We start from the raw sequence: 19,778 nt of genomic DNA, 5'->3' as shown, positions 1-19,778 counted from the left end.
AAAAATAAAGGGAGGATTTGGATGAGAATTTCTATGGATGGTTTTGGTCCAAGGTAGAAATGATTAGATTTTGGTGGTGATATATATTTGGATTCAGGAGTGTATCGATACTGTGGGAAACTGACCAACCTTGGCAGAGATTTGTAAGACATGGCCAAGACAGAAAGCAGCACAAATAAAACAGGAAGTGGCAGAAATAAGTCACAAACGCAAAACAAAACAAAAAAAGCAACCCCTCGACAACAGTAGCAAAGGACAAGAACTTGCATCGCTGCTATAAATGTATCTCAACTGAAATTATAAAAATGTTTATTTATTTGCTTAGTGGCTACATTTCCAATACGAAACATTAGAAAACACAAAAAATGTAGGTACAACTACAATACGATACCATATTGTGATACAAAATATGATAAATGTAGTTCTAAAAATGGCATAACATGAATCAAAATGCTGACAATGTACCTGACTTTGCAAAAACATGACCATGATGTCAGTCAAAATATTAAAAATGATGTGATAATTAATGTTTCACTCACTAATTCCTTTGCATTTTTGAGAAAAGTGTGGAATAAGATGACCAGGGTAGCATCACAGCAGCGCTGCTTGTTTTTGTTCTCCCATAATAACCCACTAAAGTTGGATTCCTGCTACATTTTCGGACTACTTGGAAACCGCTGATTTAGTGAATAAAATGTTGCAACCTACATAGAAGTCTTCAAGTTTGACCAACACTCCAAAACCCAAAGGATTTTAATTTATAGTGATATAAAAAAGCGTTTTAGAAGCTGGAACCAACAACCTGAAACAGTTAAAATTAAATTGAGATGTTGGCAAAGGGCAGCACTGTTTGTTGGAGGAAATCCCAAACAGCAGTAAAACACTGAATAAATGAATACTTGAATCAAAACCTACATTTCATATGGGCATTGTAAAACACATCGACTGTGGCGTGTGGTACAAACTGTTTACGTCAGCTGCGTTGCTTTTTCGGAGGTTATAGTTGAGTCTTAATTGAAAGTGAACAGAGAAGGTGAGGAATTTGTGCGTCGTGTGGCACAGAAATCCTTCCAAGAGCTCCGCACCTCTGTAACAGCATCCGATCTCCCATCACATCTGTCTGCCAATTGCAGACGAACCACAAGGTAATAGACAGACAGATTGGAGTCATTACTGGATGAGATGGGAGAGGAATGGAAGCCTTAGACAGGGAAGGCTTGGGAGTCATAATAACAGCCTTCCTTGTCTTCTTTTTTATAATACTGTAGTTGTGATGCCAAAACCACATAATCCATCCTGAAACCACAGTCTCACACTGGAGACAAAGTTATACTCATCTTAAACCACCAACTAACACTGAGTATTAGTGATGCATGGCTTTTTTTATTACCCGCACTCATCTGAGCTGCAAAAAACATTCCTTAATCTACGGCCTGACCATGACCCCAACCGTGACCCTCTGACCCCTGCTTTAAATTCCTATTTCTGTTATAAACTAAACTATTCTCTCATTAAACTATCATTCGAACATATCTACATATAGTACCTTATAGGGGCGCAGGGATCATTGGTAGAGCGAGTTGTCTTTCAAGTGGAAGCTCGTGGGTTTGATTCACTGCTGTGAAAGACACTTAAACCCACGTGTGAATGGGTATGAAAGATTTGTGATGGAAAATGCGCTACACAGCGATGGGCTGTGTGATTGTGTGAGTTAATGGGTGTGGAAGGGTGAATTGCAAAAACTGTAGTGTAAAGCAGCTTTGAATGGTTTATATAAAAACAGAAAAAAAAGTTTGTGATGCACTATTCCATTGAAGATTTTGTGATTCCCAGACCCATCTGCCCATACACACACATAAATGTGAGGACATTATTTGTCATGACTGGTGTAATGACAAATAATTCCCATGTGGCACCTGCAACCACGTTCTAATTGGACGATACCAGCTGCCAATCATAATTTACAAAATTGACATGTGCTCCTGGAGAAGTCATGAAACTAATGTTTAAGACCATTAACTCGTAAAGAAAATGACTTTAAATAAATCAAGTGACAAGTAGAAGCTCATTTTCCCTTAGGCTTCCATTCCCTTAGGTTTACTTGCTGCACTTACTTACTACACCATCTGCTGTGTAGAACCCGAAAAACGTCTGCATGCTGTTTTTCAGATGCTTTGGTGCTAGCTAGCTTGAGTCCCACATGTATGTACAAAACAATACAACATCAGTGGGTTATTTTTTTTTGACCTAGAAATCATTCAAAGTGGATATAAGATGTAGCTTCCCTGAGGACGCCCTCTGCTGGACCATGTGGTAATTACTTCAGATGGTCAAATGCACCTCTAGGCTGCATCGTGTTAAATAGCCTCAGGGATGAAAGCTGTTAATAAATGGGGTGCATTAACATTTTGATGATGTGCACACGCATACATACTTTAGATAAAGCAGATTATTAACAGTGAGGACCCTGCGTGTGCGCGTGTGTGTGTGTTCATGGGAAGATGACTGAGATGAGGGGGACTGAACGAGTAATAACAGCTTAGTATTTGGTTCAGTTCAGCCTAAACTCAAAACCACTGCCTCTGTGAGTTATTTATAACATAGTTGGAATGCTGCTTTTTCACTTTGTGACCTGACCCGCCTTCAACCTAAAAATATTTTCTCGAAAATCTCACCCACACACACGTCGCTCCTGAGTATAGTGTCTCTTCTTGGTGACACAGAGCACTCCGTTGTTGTGGAGCACAGGCTTGAAATCACTTCTGACGGTTCAAATACCTTTTTTTACGGTGTTCTCTGTTTACGCTGCTTTAAATTTAAGGCGCAGTTGTCTTGACCTCTCCAGGGCAGTGCCTTGTCATTTTTCATCAGCTGTAACCGTTCATTAGCATTTGAATAGCCTCCGGTTCTCTTCATTGGTGGGTTTATTGCTCTTAAATGCCTCTCTGCTTGAGGGCTGTTGGCTGATACTGCAGTCTGCTGTAGTAAAATCTGGCGTAAGTTTCATAAAGTTTCACTTTGCTGCCAGGAAATTATGGCTTAACGGTCAATGTGCACTATCATTTGAGGACATAGGGAAGTAGCTAAGACAATTTTCTGACAATTTTTAAGACAGTTTTTTTTTTTTTTGTATTTTCGGCCTACTTCATTAAGATATGCTATGGTTTTAGCTCACAGGTCTGGTTTTTACTTCTGAGCGTCTGTCCCCACGTGTCTGTAGATGCTGTGGACTTACTGTCTGAGGACTTTGAAGCGGTTGACCATCGACTCAAGCTTTTCCTGGATGTGGAGGTTTTTGAGGAAGAGGAGGAGCTTCACTCTTTCCTCAAGGTATGGAATTACATTGTGTGACATCATTTTTTACCCCCACTTGATTCCTGTTAAATTTAAAGGGGCTATATGTAAGATTAGTCATGCAGTAGTTGTTGTTTTTTTAATGCCAATGAATTAACCGGTTTAAACATGACTTAGTTTCAAGACATACGTGCTATTTAAAGCATACTCATAAACATAAAGCGAGCAGCTCCTACGATCATTCTAGTTAACAATTATTCATTAATTACTAAGTTAATTGTTTAATTAATTCATGAATTAATGGGTTTGAATGTTTTACAAATAATTTAAACAAGTTTCCAGATGTTTCAGCTTCTTAAATGTGAATACTTGATGAGGTCCCGTCCCCCTACGAGTGGGTTTAAAAAGTGCGGAATTAGCATTGCAGTTTCAAGCTTCGGACCAAGTGTTACTGGTGGTCATATAACAAAAAAGAATGAAGATATTTTTCGACTCAGAGGTTGGGAAACACAATTTTTCAAAAATACTACCCCTATTCTAGTAATACAAAGCTAAATGCAAATCAGTGAAGTATTCCATTAATGATTAAACTGCTGACAACATGTGCAAGGGTTTTTTATAGCAATATATAAGAGGAGTGATGCTTACTATAGCCCTGGTTTGTCACTGAGCCATATTTTTTTATGGACCTAAAAAAAAAACCTGAACAGAAGACTGGAGAGAAGCCATTTTCAGTCTTTTCTCCATAGTTGTAATATTTATCACATGTTTTCAGCCATTATTTTCTCACATTATGTAATGTGTGAAGAGGAGAAACTGTGTTTGCAGATATTAAATGGAGCTACTGTTAAAGGACGAAACCGTATAAATCCTGAACATAAACTCTTCATGACTGCCTAATCATTGCTCAAAATCAGCAGTGAAGCCTTTTTTTACATGGCTGTGGTTTGCTCCCTAATGGACCAAAGATTCTATCTTAATGGGCGGCGACAATTTTAGGACCTCGCGGTTTCATCTCAGTCGGCCAAGATGAACATAGTCAGTAAATCCCCCAGGAGCCCATTGAACCTCACACTCGTCCTCCACCCCTCCCGCCTCCTGCTGTCACTCAACGTTCTCAGAAACTGCATATGCATCCAGGGAGCTTCTCACATCAGTGGGCGAGTGCTTTTCTCTGTTGGACACCTGGAAGATGAGCGGAGAGCGGAAGAGGGCAGAGCAAACCGCAGCTGGGAACAGGAGGTCCCCGCTCTATTCATTTTAACTGTGTTTGTTTACACAGGGACGAAGACCGCTCGCTGTCTCACATGTGCTGTTGTTCTGGAGGAAATGAAGTTAGATCCTTTTCCACATGTCTGAATATTAAACCTGTGAATAGAATATCGGGGGAAAGCTGGGGTCAAATGAGAATAGGGTCGCCAATGGCATACAGATACAGATACAGAAAGAAACTAATTATTTCATAATGCAAGAAATAAAATAAATCAAAGGACTCTGTTTATGTTGATTATGAAATCATTTTAAATGCCTATTCATTTCACTGATGTGTGCTTTTAGATGTCAGCTGTCAAATTTGGCGAGCCTGGTGAGGTTCCGTCTCTGCTCGTGGTGTCAAACCAGCGGATCTATTTCCTGGAGATGACGTCAGAGATGCAGTAAGTAGAGCAGCTTCACAGGATTGGATGAGAGCATCTCAGCCAGCTTCTTGTTTTGTTTTTTAATATACTTAGCACAAATTCATTTAAAGTTCCTGAAGAGATTATTGAATGGAAAATGAGTAAACGCCCTTGAGTGCAGGGTGAGTCATCAAAATGAGCCAACAAAAAAGGACAGATATGTTAAATGATCCGTTGACTCAAGAACACGGAATAAAAAGTGAGAACATGTACTTTTCATTTCATGGGGCCTTAAAATTTAAGCCGCCTTCATAAAAGTTACTTGTAAATGTTGTCCCCCAGCAAGACAAGATGTGCTCCTTTTCCTTTCAGTTGTATGTGCAGCTGCTTAGATGAACAGCCAGTGGTAGTGTGCCTCTCTTTCTCTGAACTGCCCTGTGATTGGTTAGCGTCTCCTGTCATGGGCTAGAAACGATGCCTGGAGGATGTGCAGAAAGGCTGTTATTGGAATTATTGATCAATAATGCCAGAAATATTACCTAGCTCATCTTTAATCTTTTATGGTATTTGAAAAATAGCCAAAGGTTATACATGAGCACATCCTGTATTTTCATGGTGAACATGTAAGATATTGACAAAGCATTATTATAATTTTCTCCAAAAAGAGTTTAATCGGGTCCTGCTGGTGTTGCGAGCGATTCAAAAGAGGGCACCACACTGCAGTTTGAAATAATGTCTTGCTCCACACCCTGTATTAAAGATGCAGATAATATTGCAAAACCTGTGCAGGGTTTCTGGGTCACATCTTGAAAACACATTGACCTCAAAGTGTCTGTGTTTTTTCCCCCCTCCTGCCAGTTCTAGCCAGATTCTTGTGTTTTGTTTTGTTTTGTTTTGTTTTCTCGTCTCATTATGTCACAAACTGTATTTCCTCCAGGTTTGCAGCCCCATGCTATCATGCTTTCCCCTGTGACCTTACTCCTGAGTTGATCAAAAGTGACTTCTCTTGTTGTTTTGCACTGTGTGTGACCCTTTGTTTTGAATTGAAAGTAAACCTTTAATTCCATTTCATTGTGACGCTGCATTTCTTTCCTGTTAAACACCTCACGCCTTTTCATTCCAGCACAGGCCAGCTCTCTGACTGGTTGCAGAAGCGGGACAGCCACCCAATCGTGGAGCTCAGCTACCTGGAAGTGGGCTTGGGCTCCCAGTGCATCCACATGGAGTTCGGAAACGGGGGCATGGCCTACACTCTGCTCGTGAGGGACAGTTTGCGCTGCAAACGCTTCTTTGGCTTGTTGACAGGTAAAAACAAAACAAAACACTGCCAAATAAGAGCAAAGTGGAAAATTCTGTTAACGTATGGAAAAACACATAAAAGGAATCGGAGAGAGAAACTCATCGACCCCGTTTACTCGCTGGCTATGCTATTCTCACCACCACAAAATAAACCGTGAATCAAAATTTTTGAGAAGTTGTGGAGCACTGTTGAATCCCTGAGGCTGGTATTGAAACAGCATGTTCCACTCACAGGAACTGTGCCACAGACTGAGAAACCCAACCTTCTCCCTTTCTGTAGCTAATACTATACCATATGTGTGCTATGTGACGCACATTTCTGCCCCGTTTCCCCCTCCGCGTTGGGTTCACACAGACTAGCGCACATCCTGCCCGGTCCAACTCGTCTGCGAGGCAGGAGCAGAGGCTGAGAGGAAAACCTTTTATTAGATGGGGGCTCCTGCGCGGGTAAGGAATGTCTGGAAAAATATGGAAAATTGATTTGACAATTTCCAGCCCCTTAAAACGTTTGGAGAAAACAGGAACTTGGCATGCATGGAAAAGTGTTTGTCGCTCAACTCTCGTGCACAGTATTCCGAGCTTTTTTGTGATATTTTCTATCGTGATATCCCATAATTACTGGTTTATTATCACCGTGCTACAGAAAGTTAGAATTTGAGCAGTAAGGCAGTGCAGATTTTTTGCTTTCACTCTCACGACAACATGATTATTATTAATCTAAGTGTGTGGAATAACTCTGCTCGTATACGCTTTTCTTTTCTCTTTGCTTTTTAAAATTCTTTGTCATGTTTGCTTCATAATCCTTTATATACTGAGTTGAGCAGTATGAAAGCAGAGATACCTGTGATTTCATGGTAGTTGTGTCCTTATATCATCTCATGTCAGTTTAAAATCACCTCTACACTGATGTAGGAAAAGTTCTATAAAGTCATTTAAATCTGAATCTGTATTCAAAGTAAATGAATGAACTGGAAACATGGGTTTTCCTTGAACTTGTCCTTCGAGCAATTATTTTTTCTTTGGGTGCCTTTCTCACATTTTCCATCACATACTTTGCTTTTCGTACTTTTCATCGCTATCCCTTTTTTTGTCTCTCGTTCTCCTCCACCGCCACCCACTGTGTCTGTGAAGTCCGAGAGCCTTCCTCTGTCTCCTTCTCCGCTCATTTACTGTTGCGTTCCTCACGGCTGGAAATGATTCCAGATTTCTTTCAGCGAGCCCACAGGGCTTTGTCCAAAACAGAGCAGGCAAAGTGAAAAACACGCATGATAGTTTGGTGAAACCGTCAACGTGCGTCCTAAAGACAGATGCTTTCAAACCCGTGCCAAATCCTATACCTTCACATTAAGCATGTGATGCTTTCATTCCCTCTCCTCCTTCCCAATGAAGGACAATAACACGCTTTGTTTTCTGAAAGCCAAATTAACCACAAAGCAGCTGGTTTCACATTTTGTCCGAAAAAATACAGTGAGGTTTAACCATAACAAACTCCGCCTGTTGCCCAAGCTGGCTCCCATCACACGGACAAAAGTTGAAAACCACAACTGGAATGGAGGACGGAGGACTCGCTGGCTCAAAGAAAGAGAGAGGATGTGGTTATAACGTCTATGGCGTTCTAAGCTCCTTGTTGTGAATGAGTCTGAAACATGTTTATTGAAACATGAGAGGTGACACATGACCGCTGTCATCTGCAGGCCAGAGGTACAAAAATATAGTCTTTGTGTCCCTTCATTGTTGTTTTCCCTCAGTTTTTTTTTCAATATTACTCAATCAGTGTTATAGGAGATGATGGTCTGTAGTTTTCAGTATTGGAGCTGAAATGCACCTGTAGCTGTGGCCTTTGAAGTGTAGCTTTCACCTATTCAGTGGCTCAGTATATGATTTCATGTGAAAACCATCAGGTGCACTGGCAGCCAAAGAGTCTGGCCCTGGAAACAGGAGTATGCAGGGATCCAGACATAGACCAGAGCCCAGAGTCACAGTCTCCCCATGCTCGGTTTGTAACTCACACATCACCTTTCGCTGACTCACAACTTCACTCCTGGATGGCATCTCTGTTTCTCATCGGAGCACAGTGAAGTGTCCTGCCAAGGAGTGTGGGAGGCTGCAGCTCCAGCCCGCTGATTAATCTGCCATATTTTTTCCAAAATAAAACGGAAAGTCGACATTTAATCCCTATAAATGATCAAATATTACACTTTTTTTTCTCTTTTAAGGGTCCAGTGTGTAAAATTTAAGAAAAAAAACCCAAAACGGCTCATATTCACTCGCCTCACCTTGGCATGGGACGGTTAAGTTGTGTTTCCACTAGCATAGTACCTGTTAACTGATTGGTCTGAGTGCCGTCACGTCTGACACAAGAATCAAGCTGAACAATGCCGAACTGTAGATCAGTCAAAAATACTTCCAAAAACGTGGGTTAATCTCCAAAAATTACCAAGGAAATGTCTAAAATCTCAATATTTAACAGAGGTTTATTTAGCGACAGCACTGCTGATCGCAAATTAACTGATTCTAATGATTCAGTTACACTGAAAGCAACTGCTTTACAAGTCACTAGTTTGTGTGTCGCATGCAAAACAAGGTCACGGCAGTTTCATGCAGCCGTGCAGCGATGACTCCGCCTGTTGAGTAGGTCCTTTTTTTGTGGTGGAAAACCAACTTAAACCGTGCTGTGCCAAGGCGAGGCGAGCTGGGACCATAGTGGAAAAGGGCCATAATTCTCACACACTGGACCTTTAAAACGTCAAAGATGTGACAACAGGAAGAGGATTTTACCTTTTTCATGCGACCACAACACTGTAGAATGATTTCCAGATTGCACATGCTTTGAACAGATCAGTAATTAATATTCTAACAACCTCACAATGTTTTTAGAAAACAACAACGTTTCCAGTATCCACCACTGAGTGAAAGTCTCGGATTTCGTCGCTATTAGATACTAATTCCATCCAGAATGTATCGTCATTGTTGAAATAAACAATTGAAAAACAAAACACAAAATTTGTACAATTTCAACAGTTACTCAGGGAGTCGGCCTGAGCAAACTCTTAATGTGAAGCAATATCTGTTTGGTGCATGTTTATGACTCATTTTCCTTCTCATATGAGGCTGGTTATTCGACCGCAAATCATTTCTGGGTCCTTGTGTCCTCGATATGTGAGAATAAAAAAAAAAAAACATTGTCACGAGAAAAGATGAAAAAAAAAAAACCCCAGCTTGTTTCACTTATTTGCTTATTCTTAGAAAAGATAGCTCCCATTAAAATCAGATTTTCTATGCAGATTTAATCAGGGGAAAAAGGTCCTCGTGTGACTTTGTCAGGCAGTTTGAAGACCATTAAGAAGTAAATATGTCTAATGTTTGCTGGGGGAAAAAAGAAAGGCACTTTATTTTTGCATACTGAAACTAAAATGAAACTCTGTGGCCCTTTTGTTCTCGTGATCTGTGCCTAGTTTAACTACCTTCTGAGTGTGAGCTACTAACCCACAGGTAGACAAAAATGTGTTTTAGATTAGATTAGACTAAGGATTGTAATCCTGCAGGGTTGATTCATGGACAGCAGAAACATATTCACTAACATACTCACTGATAAAATTCTAGGCAAACCTGTGTGTAACTGGAGAATTGACACTGAATAGCCTCCCTTTTCTTAAGAAAGGTGGAGATGAGGCCGGGATTGTTTTGTAATAATAATCTTATTTTCTCCACCTTTAGTGTCCATTTAAATCTTTCAGCTTTCCTTTCTTTCATTTTTTTGGAGTGCCATTCATTCATTCTATTCAGAGTTGACTGCTAAGCCACCTCGGTTATCCTCACCCTCCGTTTGCTGGTGTCACACTCGGTGACACGCCACTGTCCAAGACTGCGAGCGTGACCCAGCGCTTTGTGTCCCCGGCACATTTTCTCATCCACTGATTTCTATGGGGCTGAAATTGTACACCTGCAACCAGAGAGCTGTTTGCTTTCTTATGACAGTCAGTGGAAGTAGAAGAATCGGTTTCAGACTTTTGTGTGTGGACCTCTTTGCCTGAATGTCTGGGTGTGACATTTTGAGGCTACTGTGTCTTCCCCCGCTTCTTTACAAGTTCAGGGGCGGGGCGTTGGCTTCCTGCCACTGCTGGAGAAGTCACATAGTGCACTTAATCGCCGCCTTCACCGCAAAATTTTTTACAACGCCTAAAGTCTTGAACTGTGACAGTGTTTCATCTGTGAGCGACGCCTCTATTCAGCTTCCACACAGCTGTTCGCCTTCCCCAGCTGTTCCAAAGTGCTGCTCACATGTGATGCATCATTTTCTCCGTTTTATTTACATTATGTCATCATCAAAATAGTCTCATTTTTTTCAAACTGCAGTAAAACATGTGTATTACAATTGATGTTTAGGAATCATGAAGTGTTACTAACGTGTGCTAAAAAGGTGTAGTGCATCATTTCTTTGGAAATTGTGAGGGAAAAAATTGACGTAAACCCAAACAGAGGGTTAAAAATGACATTTTCCAAGCACAAAAATAAAAATCACTGGGGTTTCAACTTGCAATTATTTTCATAATCGATTCATCTGTTGATTATTTTCTGGATTAATCAAGTAATCGTTTGATGCAAAAAATGTGTTTTTCAAATCTGGGAAAATGATGACGTTCTCAAATGTCTTGTTATGGCGACGAAACCAAAACTATCTGAGAATGTGTTTCAATTATTAAAAATACATTAAAAAAAGATGAATCGGTTGTAAAGTGAGTTGATACTAATTTAGTAATCCATTAATAATCCATTAATCATTGCAGCCCTAATGTCGACAACCCACTTTAGACACAAAACAAGATATTCATTGAACTCATGAAATAGCCCATATGGAAAGAATGGGAAAAGGCGTTTATGTACTATAAAGGATGAAAACAGACTTTCACATCTCTCTCTCTCTCTCCTGTTTTATCCTCCTTTGTTGGTTTATGCATCAGGTTTGTGGGCGTATGGAGACACAAGATGGCGGGCTCCATAAAACAAGGCCCTTACTTACCTAAAGGACATATAAGAAAACCAGACAGTGTTTATTTTAGGGCGCACAAGTCGGATTGGATACTCGTAAAAGTTCTGTAGTTCTGTTTAGGTTGATGTTAAGTTTTCACACAAGGCTGATTTGAAGATTCCCAATATCTTACAGTGGAGAGAGGGAAGCGAGTATTTAGCGTGCAAACTAGGCCGCAGAGCTGGAGTAGATGAAGATCCACCCTTATTTTATTATTTATTTATTGAGTATGTTTTCAGCAAGAAAAATTCAGTTGAAAAGTTGGATATGGCTGAAGGCAGAAAAAAACAATGCAAAAAATGCAAGTAGTTTCTACGTCCTGCTCCATCGGTGGCTCAGATGGAAGTCACAGTGTTTTTTTTAAAGCAAATATACACTCATACAAACAAACTTATGGGTCATATTATGTTCAATTTCTGCAAAATAAAATCCATGTCTTCGACCCCCAAAGACAGAGATTCAGTTGCAGACTGTTTACATTCAATAAGTGACACAATGACATGACATAGTTATACCTACACAGAAACGGTATAATAGTATACCATAGAAGTTTAGATGATTAATATTTGAGTAAAACTGACATAATAACAGGATAATTAAGCATGATTATTCAGGAAAGGGGCAGATTGTTCCATTGACCAATTTCTTTGGAAAGAGCCGTCAGAAACGTCACCTGACTGCTGTGTTATTTTTTTCTCTCCCCCTCTCTTTTGTCACTTCTTCAAGGAATCGTGCGGGAGATGGCTCACAAATCGGACAGCATGCTGAATTCCATCTCCACGACGAGACTCAACCCTCAGCACCACCTCTGGTACACGCGTCATTTGCTGTGATTTGTGAACATGACCCCTCGCATGGATCGTGTGGACCGAGAGGCGCAAGTTACAGGGAGCTTTGGCTGCTCCAGTTTTCTAACACAGCTTTACTTTATTACAATGAGTGTTTTCTTTCCCCCCCCCCCCTTCTAAATTAGCTGGTAAACCACATCTTAATTTCTAACACATGTCGTGCTACAAATCCTGAAAGCACGGGTATGATGTGGTGCATTTTATTAGCACCTCGTGCAGCTTCTTTTTTTTTTTCTTACACTTTTATGTGTATGTTTTTCTCTCTTTCACAAAAGACGGCGGCTTTCTCAAAATAATTGTTCTTTTAAATGTGCGGTGCTTTTTAAAGCGAGTTTACGAAGTGCTGTCACGGACGAGGTACCGAAATTGGGCTACAAATAGTTATAAAACATCATTTAAATTCAACTTTGTTTGCTTTTATTATCAATTTGTTTTCATACAACCAAATTAAAATGGCCACTCTATGTTGCAAAGAACACAGAACACTGAATGAATGAATAAATAAAATGAGATAAAAAATTAAGAGAAACAAGTGCAGATAATAAAAATCCATGACATAATCTGTATTTGCCTATAAAACAAAAGCAAAAAAGTAAGAGCAAATAAAAAAAGTTATCTTCAGAAAAATCGGGGGAGCAAAATAGCAAAAAGGGGCAAAACAAACACCCTTGGATTTATCTTGTGTTTCGTTTACGGAAGCCCCGCGTTAACCCGATCAGCCAAAGTCCATTTAGTGTCAGCTTTCCTGCAGCTCTAACCAGCAACAGCCTCCATCATGAAGAACAGATTAGTGTATCCAAGCATTAAGTGTCACTAATACCTCAACACTGACACTGGCCAAAATAAAAACAAATCAGAGCGGCGCCTTCATGTGTCGCGAGGCACCTAACCACAGTCTCACAGCTCACTACCAGTGGTTCCGCAACCCGAGTCCTGTTGGCTATTATTATGTCAATTATCCCCTTTGCCTCACAGTTTGCTGTGAAATTCACTGTGTGATGCCGAAGTGATTCCATGTGAGACGGCAGTGGCAGCGGCACCTGCCTCGCCGCAAAACCGCCGCCCGCCAGCATTCTGTTATCTTTGCGGAGGCTCGGAGCAGATACTTTAGCAATTAGAGATTTGTCTGCACACGAGTGTGATAATATATATAATCCACGTAAACTGCTCTATACCACAACATCTGCAGTTAAAAGGACACATTTTCTTACTGGTGTGGCTCAGGTTTTACAGAATAGCACCCATTTCCACTAACCAGCCACTTTATTAGGTACAAGGGACTCCTGTGTTCAGAGATGGTCTTCTTCATACCGTTCTCTGTAACACCAGGATTGTTTGTGTGTGGAAAATCCCGGTAGCTCAGTAGTTCGACCAAAAGTCACTTAAACAATCTTTCATCCTCGTTCTGATGTTCAGTTTGAACTTCAGCAGGTCGTGTTGACGTGTCTACATCAGCCATGTCCAAAGTCCGGCCCGCAGCTTTGGATTTATGATGTATTTATTTATTTATTTATTTAGTTGTGGCCTAGGACGGACTGTGACAGAAAATCAGCTCCAGTCACATATCCATTCCCATTAGTTCATTTGTTGAGGACTTAAGATATTAAAAAAGAAAGGCAGATATGTTTCATTTGTTCACTCCTGCGTGGCTTAGATTTGGTTACATTGTCATTTAAAAATGATAATTGTGAATTGTAATAAAACAGTGCATTTGTATATAAATTATTTTTGACTGCCACTGACTGGCGACCTATCCAGGGTGTACACTGCCTTTTTGCCCCTCCCCCCATTACCCTCATGTGGAAGATGAAGTGGTAGAAGATGAATGCATGAATGCTATTTGAATTGCACTTACAGTACATTACAAAAAGCTTTTAAACTTTCCGTATGTTTATACAGTATCATCCTTATCCTTATCATAATCTACAAACAATTAATCATTCCCTAGAGCATCAGAAAAAAACTTTTTTTTGCATTTATCAGAATTTTCAGCACTAAAGCCTTTTTTTTGAAGAAAGTGTTGAGTAAAACTTATCCGGCTTAGTTTAAATCATTTAAATAAAATGTAAAAAAAAAAAAAAAGACCATAAGATAAATTGTTAAAAGTAGGAATACATCATGTATGGCACCGTGGTATATCTGTAAAACTATTTTGTAACATAAAGTAAATCAACCGGTCCTGCACCTCAAAGAAAAACAGAGATAGTGTGCGTATAATCTACCACTGACTGATAATACAGTTCTGTGTCAACACATTTCTTCTTCTTTATGTGTCAGGTCTCTCGTGTGCGATGACATCCAGGCAGACGTGGAGGACGGGCAGCTGCAGTTTTTCTACATCCTGGCTTTTATTTTGCAAGGTGACAACTCCTTTATCGCTCAGAGCCACGTCAGTGTTTTTTATTTTTATATGTTCTTTTCGAGAACGTCGATAAGAACCTTTTATTGGAGCACACAGATGAGATTTCAAGACCCAGCACGTCGACTGCAATTGCTACTGAAGATGCGAAGATAAACGCTGGTTGGCGTCACTGTGTCCTCCTTTGTGAGATTTATGCTAAGTGTGGTTTGCCTGGCTGCATCTAAAGCGACTTGTACTTGATTATTGCGAAGCTCAGATGAAATACTGGGAAAGTATGTTAAAGGGAGGAAATAAGAATGAAAACTGTTTGATTTCCTCCTCGATAAAAGCAGATCATTGCAGGAAGGGGGATGTGGTGTTTGTGAGCAGCCGCTGACGTGAGGCGCCTACTGACCAGTTTTGCTCTAAAATCAGGCACAACATCTCGCGTTTTTGACTGTACTGGCATGCGCTGGGATGCCTCCCTTCTCTGTGTATGTTCATAGCCAAGGTACTGTAGCTGCAGGCTTCGCACAGCTGTGCACGTATGAGGAATTTCAAGTGCCGTGATTCCAGCGTGCCTGGATTTGCCTCTTTCCTCTTTTTTCTGATCTGAAATCTGACACTTGTGTCATCTTTGATTGTAGCAGAAAGAGCAGCGACCCGTCACTGTTTGACTATGAAGTCTCTGCTTGACATGAACCCTGTTTGTTAAAGCTCTATTTTGTAAAAGCAGCAGTACATTTCTCCCTCTCATTTCGATTTTTTATTTTTTTCCCCTCAGAGGACATTTGGACACCACTGACTGTCCTGGCAACGCGGGAAACCCTCTATCTTCTCAAAGAGGATCACCAGTGGACAAAAAGCGCCAACGTCTCCACGGAGAACGGAAGTGCAGAACCGTGCAGTGGAAACTTTGCCATATTAGAAACTCTGCCAATCAGCTGTGTGAGCTCGGTCCACCTGTGGCCTTCAGATCAACACAGACTAGATATCAAGCTTTATGACGAGGTTGGTATTCATTTGCCCAGGAAATTACAAGAAATACGTAGTTTATTTACAAAAACACTGACAGTGCCTCTATGATTCAATCTTTTTCTTTTTGTTCTTTGAACAAAGTTTTCCACTTTAATAGTTTTCCATAAACACGGCATCATTTCAAGTCTTCATACACACAAGAACCCCCAAAATGTCGAAAATCTTGTTGGGGTCTCACGGAGCGTAGCACTTGCTTAATCTCTGTTCTCCTACACTCCAACACACACTGTGACACACTTTCTTTCAATTGGCAATAATAATGTTTCAACCATCACCTTTTGCTAGCACGCTGCTGATATCTGTGGAGCTGATCATCGTCACGGCAATGGCTAGATTCATTTAAATGATGCACTACAGCTTTAAGAGAACAGGAATCAAACTGCACCTCTCAGTCATGGACAAACTGGCAATGGTTATATGCCATGGTGTCTTATTCCTCCATGTTGAACCGTGAGCTAATGCTAACAGACCAAATTTAAACAATCAAAAGCATGACTTCAGTCTTTTCCCCAGTCCTGGTGTTTGAGTCTTCTTCTCCATGCTGTTTTGCTTTAAAAGCAGACCGGGATGTTTGTATCATCCCGTCGCACCTTTTTCTTAACCTTGAGCTCACAAATAAAAAGAAAAGAGCGAGTGTTTATGCAGCCAGGTTTGTTTGTTGACGTGTCCCACATGTGCTCAAAGTGTTCATTTATCTTTACGCCATGAGCCGAATGCAGGTTGTTGACATAATGTGTGAGAACATTTTCTGTCGCAGCTGTGATGACATTTTTAAACACTTTGCCAAGCACTTCTTATTCCTATTTTTCGGATGTTGTTTTCTTGGAACAAAACTGAGTTATAATGTTTTGTTTTGGTTTTTTTTTCCTCTGGCAGACTGTGAAACAGGAGAAGACGTGGTGTGTGCGCTCGGAGAGCGAGGAGCACCTCCAGGGTCTGCTGGCCTGGGTCAGAGCACAGTGGGAGGCCATGTTCGGAGTCAAGCTGCACACAAGTCTCCAAGAGGAAGCTGCGGGTCCGGGGAGAGCTTCAGAAGGAGAATAAAGTCAGAGACTGTGTGTGTGTGTGTGTATGACTGGGTGTTTTGTGAGCTTAATTCTTCATTTGCACTGGGAATTTGGTTTGTGAGCAGGAGCAAAGGTGTCTTTGTGCTCTTCACAATCCACACTCAGTATCTTACTGTCTTTGTCTTCTGGCTGCTTCCATACTACTAAATTTTTGCGTTAAAAAAAAAAGATTCATACTACTATAATTCAGCTATATCTGCCATCGACATTAACCTGGTATTTTAGAGTGGTATAGTCTGGAAATTTGCAGTTTGATTCGTTTCAAACTGGAAGTTAACAGATATTTTCCGATAAATGTGAAAATATTAATATAATGTTGTATTGATGAAGACCTGAAACTAGCGGTTGAGACCGCTAACTCCTCAGGAAAATGTTTACGGATGTTATAAATAAAGCGAGAATTAGATGGCTGATTTTCTCAAAGACGTTCACGGAATGAAGCAGAGTCGCCCCCTAGTGGCTAACTACTACGTCCATCCTACTTTTCAGTCCTGACAGTCACAACTAATGGTGCACTCCAGTTGTGGTTGGAATTTCGAAATTTCAGAGTGAGATTTCCACCTTGAAACATTGGAGTCGTGTCATGCACCACAAAACATGGGATACTAAGATGGCTGCTGTTTGCAGAAATAGTAAAAACACCCTGCGACTTTTACTGTTAATTGCACTTCTGTCGTATTTGTTTCACATTAAGTCAGTCGTATTTTTATACATGGACACGTTGCTACACTGTTCATGTGGGCGAAATAACATGCAGTGTTTTTTTTCCAACTTTTCAACCGGAACCAGTTATTACCAGTTACTGGGACGCACTATAAATCTTATGTCCGATGTTACTTTTGAAAAAGATCGAGGCTGTGTTTTAGAGAAGCAAAAAAACGCAGACTTTTGGAAACGATGACGCAGTTTCCCCCACATTCACTTCCTGTTTGGGTCTTATCAGCTTTCAGTTTCACCTCGTTCACGTCAGAAAAGAAAATCCTAGACTATATCCCTCTAGGCCGGACTATATCCCTCTAGGCCAGTTTCTTCTTTATGGTTTCTTGGTAGTAATACTCTCTGAAACGAAGCTTCCCGTTTGGACCAGCACACACATGCCCAGTGTACATGAATGGTCAGCTTTATTAAGGCCTCCAATTTGAGTCCACAATGGGGGAAAACTAAACATCTTTTGAGTTTTGGCGTTAACTGGAGGCTACGTTGGTTACTGGGAGGGAGGGGTGAGGGATGTCCACCTGCCACATGCAATTTCACCAATACAATGCAGTACACACTGCACCTTTAAATAAAAATATAGTAGTATGGATGTAGCCAGTTAAAGAGCCTTCAGTAGCAGTATAGTCATCCAGATATCATCTCATTGAGCCTCTCAAAATGGAGTATGCCTTGTTTCTTTTTCGTAGCCGCCATGTTTGTCATTAAAATGCACCTTAATCAAGCTGATAGAGAGCAGGTGTGTGAACCCGAGAGAAGATGAAATCATGTGTTTAATGCTGGGCCTTAAATATGTCACCACTCCCTCCCTCCCTCTCGCACCGAGTGCACTGAGTCTGGTTGTCACCGGCTTAGCACGGGGCCAGACCTCAGAGGAGGAGGGGTCACCATCGAGGGTCACTTCAAGCACTCTCCCCATATTAGGGTCTTGTGATGTGGGTCTGGCGAGAAGCCGAAAGCATGAGAGTTGTTACGTTTTTAAATCCAAGTGTGATTAAAAAGAAATATCTTGTGTGTCCACTCAGTTTGTATATTATATCAGTTTCAGATGTGAGACAAGAACCACTGTGATGTGTAACTTCATTGTTTTCATTGTTTTCTTGTCATTACAGGAACAAAAAAAGTCTTTATTTTTTTATAAATGTAAAAGGGAAAAAAAAAACACCTGGTGTACGATGTGAATAATTCATTAGAATAAGTCATTGTGTTGTTGAGAGACAAACCATCAGTGTTTGTTTGGCGTTTACGCAACTGAGCGACACCACAGATTCTCCTCCATGTCAATGAGAGTGTGTGTGAGTGTGTGTGTGTGTGGTCCACTGTGGCATAAACAACCAAAAAGTTAGGGGACGTGACAGAGCTCCGTTTTTTTTCACTTTCACCTGCTCGATGCTCACGTCTCGTTGTGTTTTTCGTAATCATTTGTGGAGACAGATGTTTGATGAGCAGAAAGATCACTTGCGGGAACTTGTCAGTGATTCACCAGCGCCGTAGGTGATGCTTTTACTCAGAATCTGCTCCAGACAAGGATTTGTTTTGGTCGACTGGTGCGAAAACGAAGCAAGTGGAGTAAAGATTTAAAAAGACTTGATGAAATCAGATTAAATTGGCAAAAGAGAAGTGATTCGCGTGCAGTAAATATATTATTTCGTATCATTTTAACATGCGGCCAGTTGTAAATAACTGCCAGATATTGAAAGTTATTCTGGAAAAATGGGCAAAAGCACTTAGTCACAGGACATTTTCTGGGTCTTTTATGGTTAAAATAACCAAAAACAAGTCCAGACAGACATTTTGAGGCTCAGGTGTTAAAGGGTTATATATATACATATAAAGTAGTGTTCACAATACCTAATATGAACATTGTACAAGTACTTGTGTGTGTATATTTGTATGTACATGCTCATATAGTGTAAGCATGTCTCGCTGCACATTTCCATATTACGCATTATGTCATTCTTAGGTGTTTTCTTATAACAATACATTCAAATTTGAATTTAAGTCGTTTCCTCGTGTACTAATTGTTTGAATAAGAAAAAAAGTTTGGCCTTGTGAACTTCATTTCCACTTCAGTGGATTATTCATGGCTTGTCTTGTGGCTGCAGCAGAGGAGGAATGCCGAGAAAAGCTGCAGAAGAAGTCGGGAATGTTTGTTTATTGGATCGCTCTACGTACTTGACACCAAAGTGCCAGTTCCACTCCTCGAATGCAGCGCGGTCTGAGTCCAGGCTCAGCTATGTGTGTCAGAGGTATGTTAAGCAATTTGACTGTGTAAATATTTCTCCAGCCATCAGTGCTGGACATGTGGTGTGCACATGCTTGTTTTCAGACCTGGATCACCTTCAGCTGCTCCCATATGGCCGACAAACCCTCCATCCCAGAACCGGAAGTAGGTTCAACTCGGCGGCGGCGACAAGAAGCCTGGTTTTAATGTTCTTCACACACGCACACAAACAAATATGAAGAACTCTACATCCCGTTTCTTTAAGTCGATTTGAGACAAAGAGTCAAAAAGATCAGGTGCCGGTGCCG

At 40.7% G+C, this 19,778-nt stretch overlaps 1 protein-coding gene across 1 annotated transcript in view; it reads left to right on the top strand.

Annotated features, from left to right (window-relative positions):
- Positions 1-18,263, top strand: part of stk11ip (serine/threonine kinase 11 interacting protein) — a 30,602-nt gene extending 12,339 nt beyond the window's left edge. The window contains exons 20-26 of the mRNA XM_058622520.1: positions 3,221-3,330; positions 4,852-4,949; positions 6,034-6,215; positions 11,965-12,049; positions 14,364-14,446; positions 15,212-15,438; positions 16,342-18,263. Of these exons, the coding sequence (XP_058478503.1) occupies positions 3,221-3,330; positions 4,852-4,949; positions 6,034-6,215; positions 11,965-12,049; positions 14,364-14,446; positions 15,212-15,438; positions 16,342-16,509 (953 nt within the window). The 3' untranslated portion in view covers positions 16,510-18,263. The remainder of the gene's footprint in view (positions 1-3,220; positions 3,331-4,851; positions 4,950-6,033; positions 6,216-11,964; positions 12,050-14,363; positions 14,447-15,211; positions 15,439-16,341) is intronic.
- Positions 18,264-19,778: the final 1,515 nt, after the last annotated feature.

Source organism: Solea solea, chromosome 2 (genome assembly GCF_958295425.1).
Source record: "Solea solea chromosome 2, fSolSol10.1, whole genome shotgun sequence".
Taxonomy (NCBI): Eukaryota; Metazoa; Chordata; class Actinopteri; order Pleuronectiformes; family Soleidae; genus Solea; species Solea solea.
This window is presented reverse-complemented; position numbering and strand designations above follow the sequence as displayed.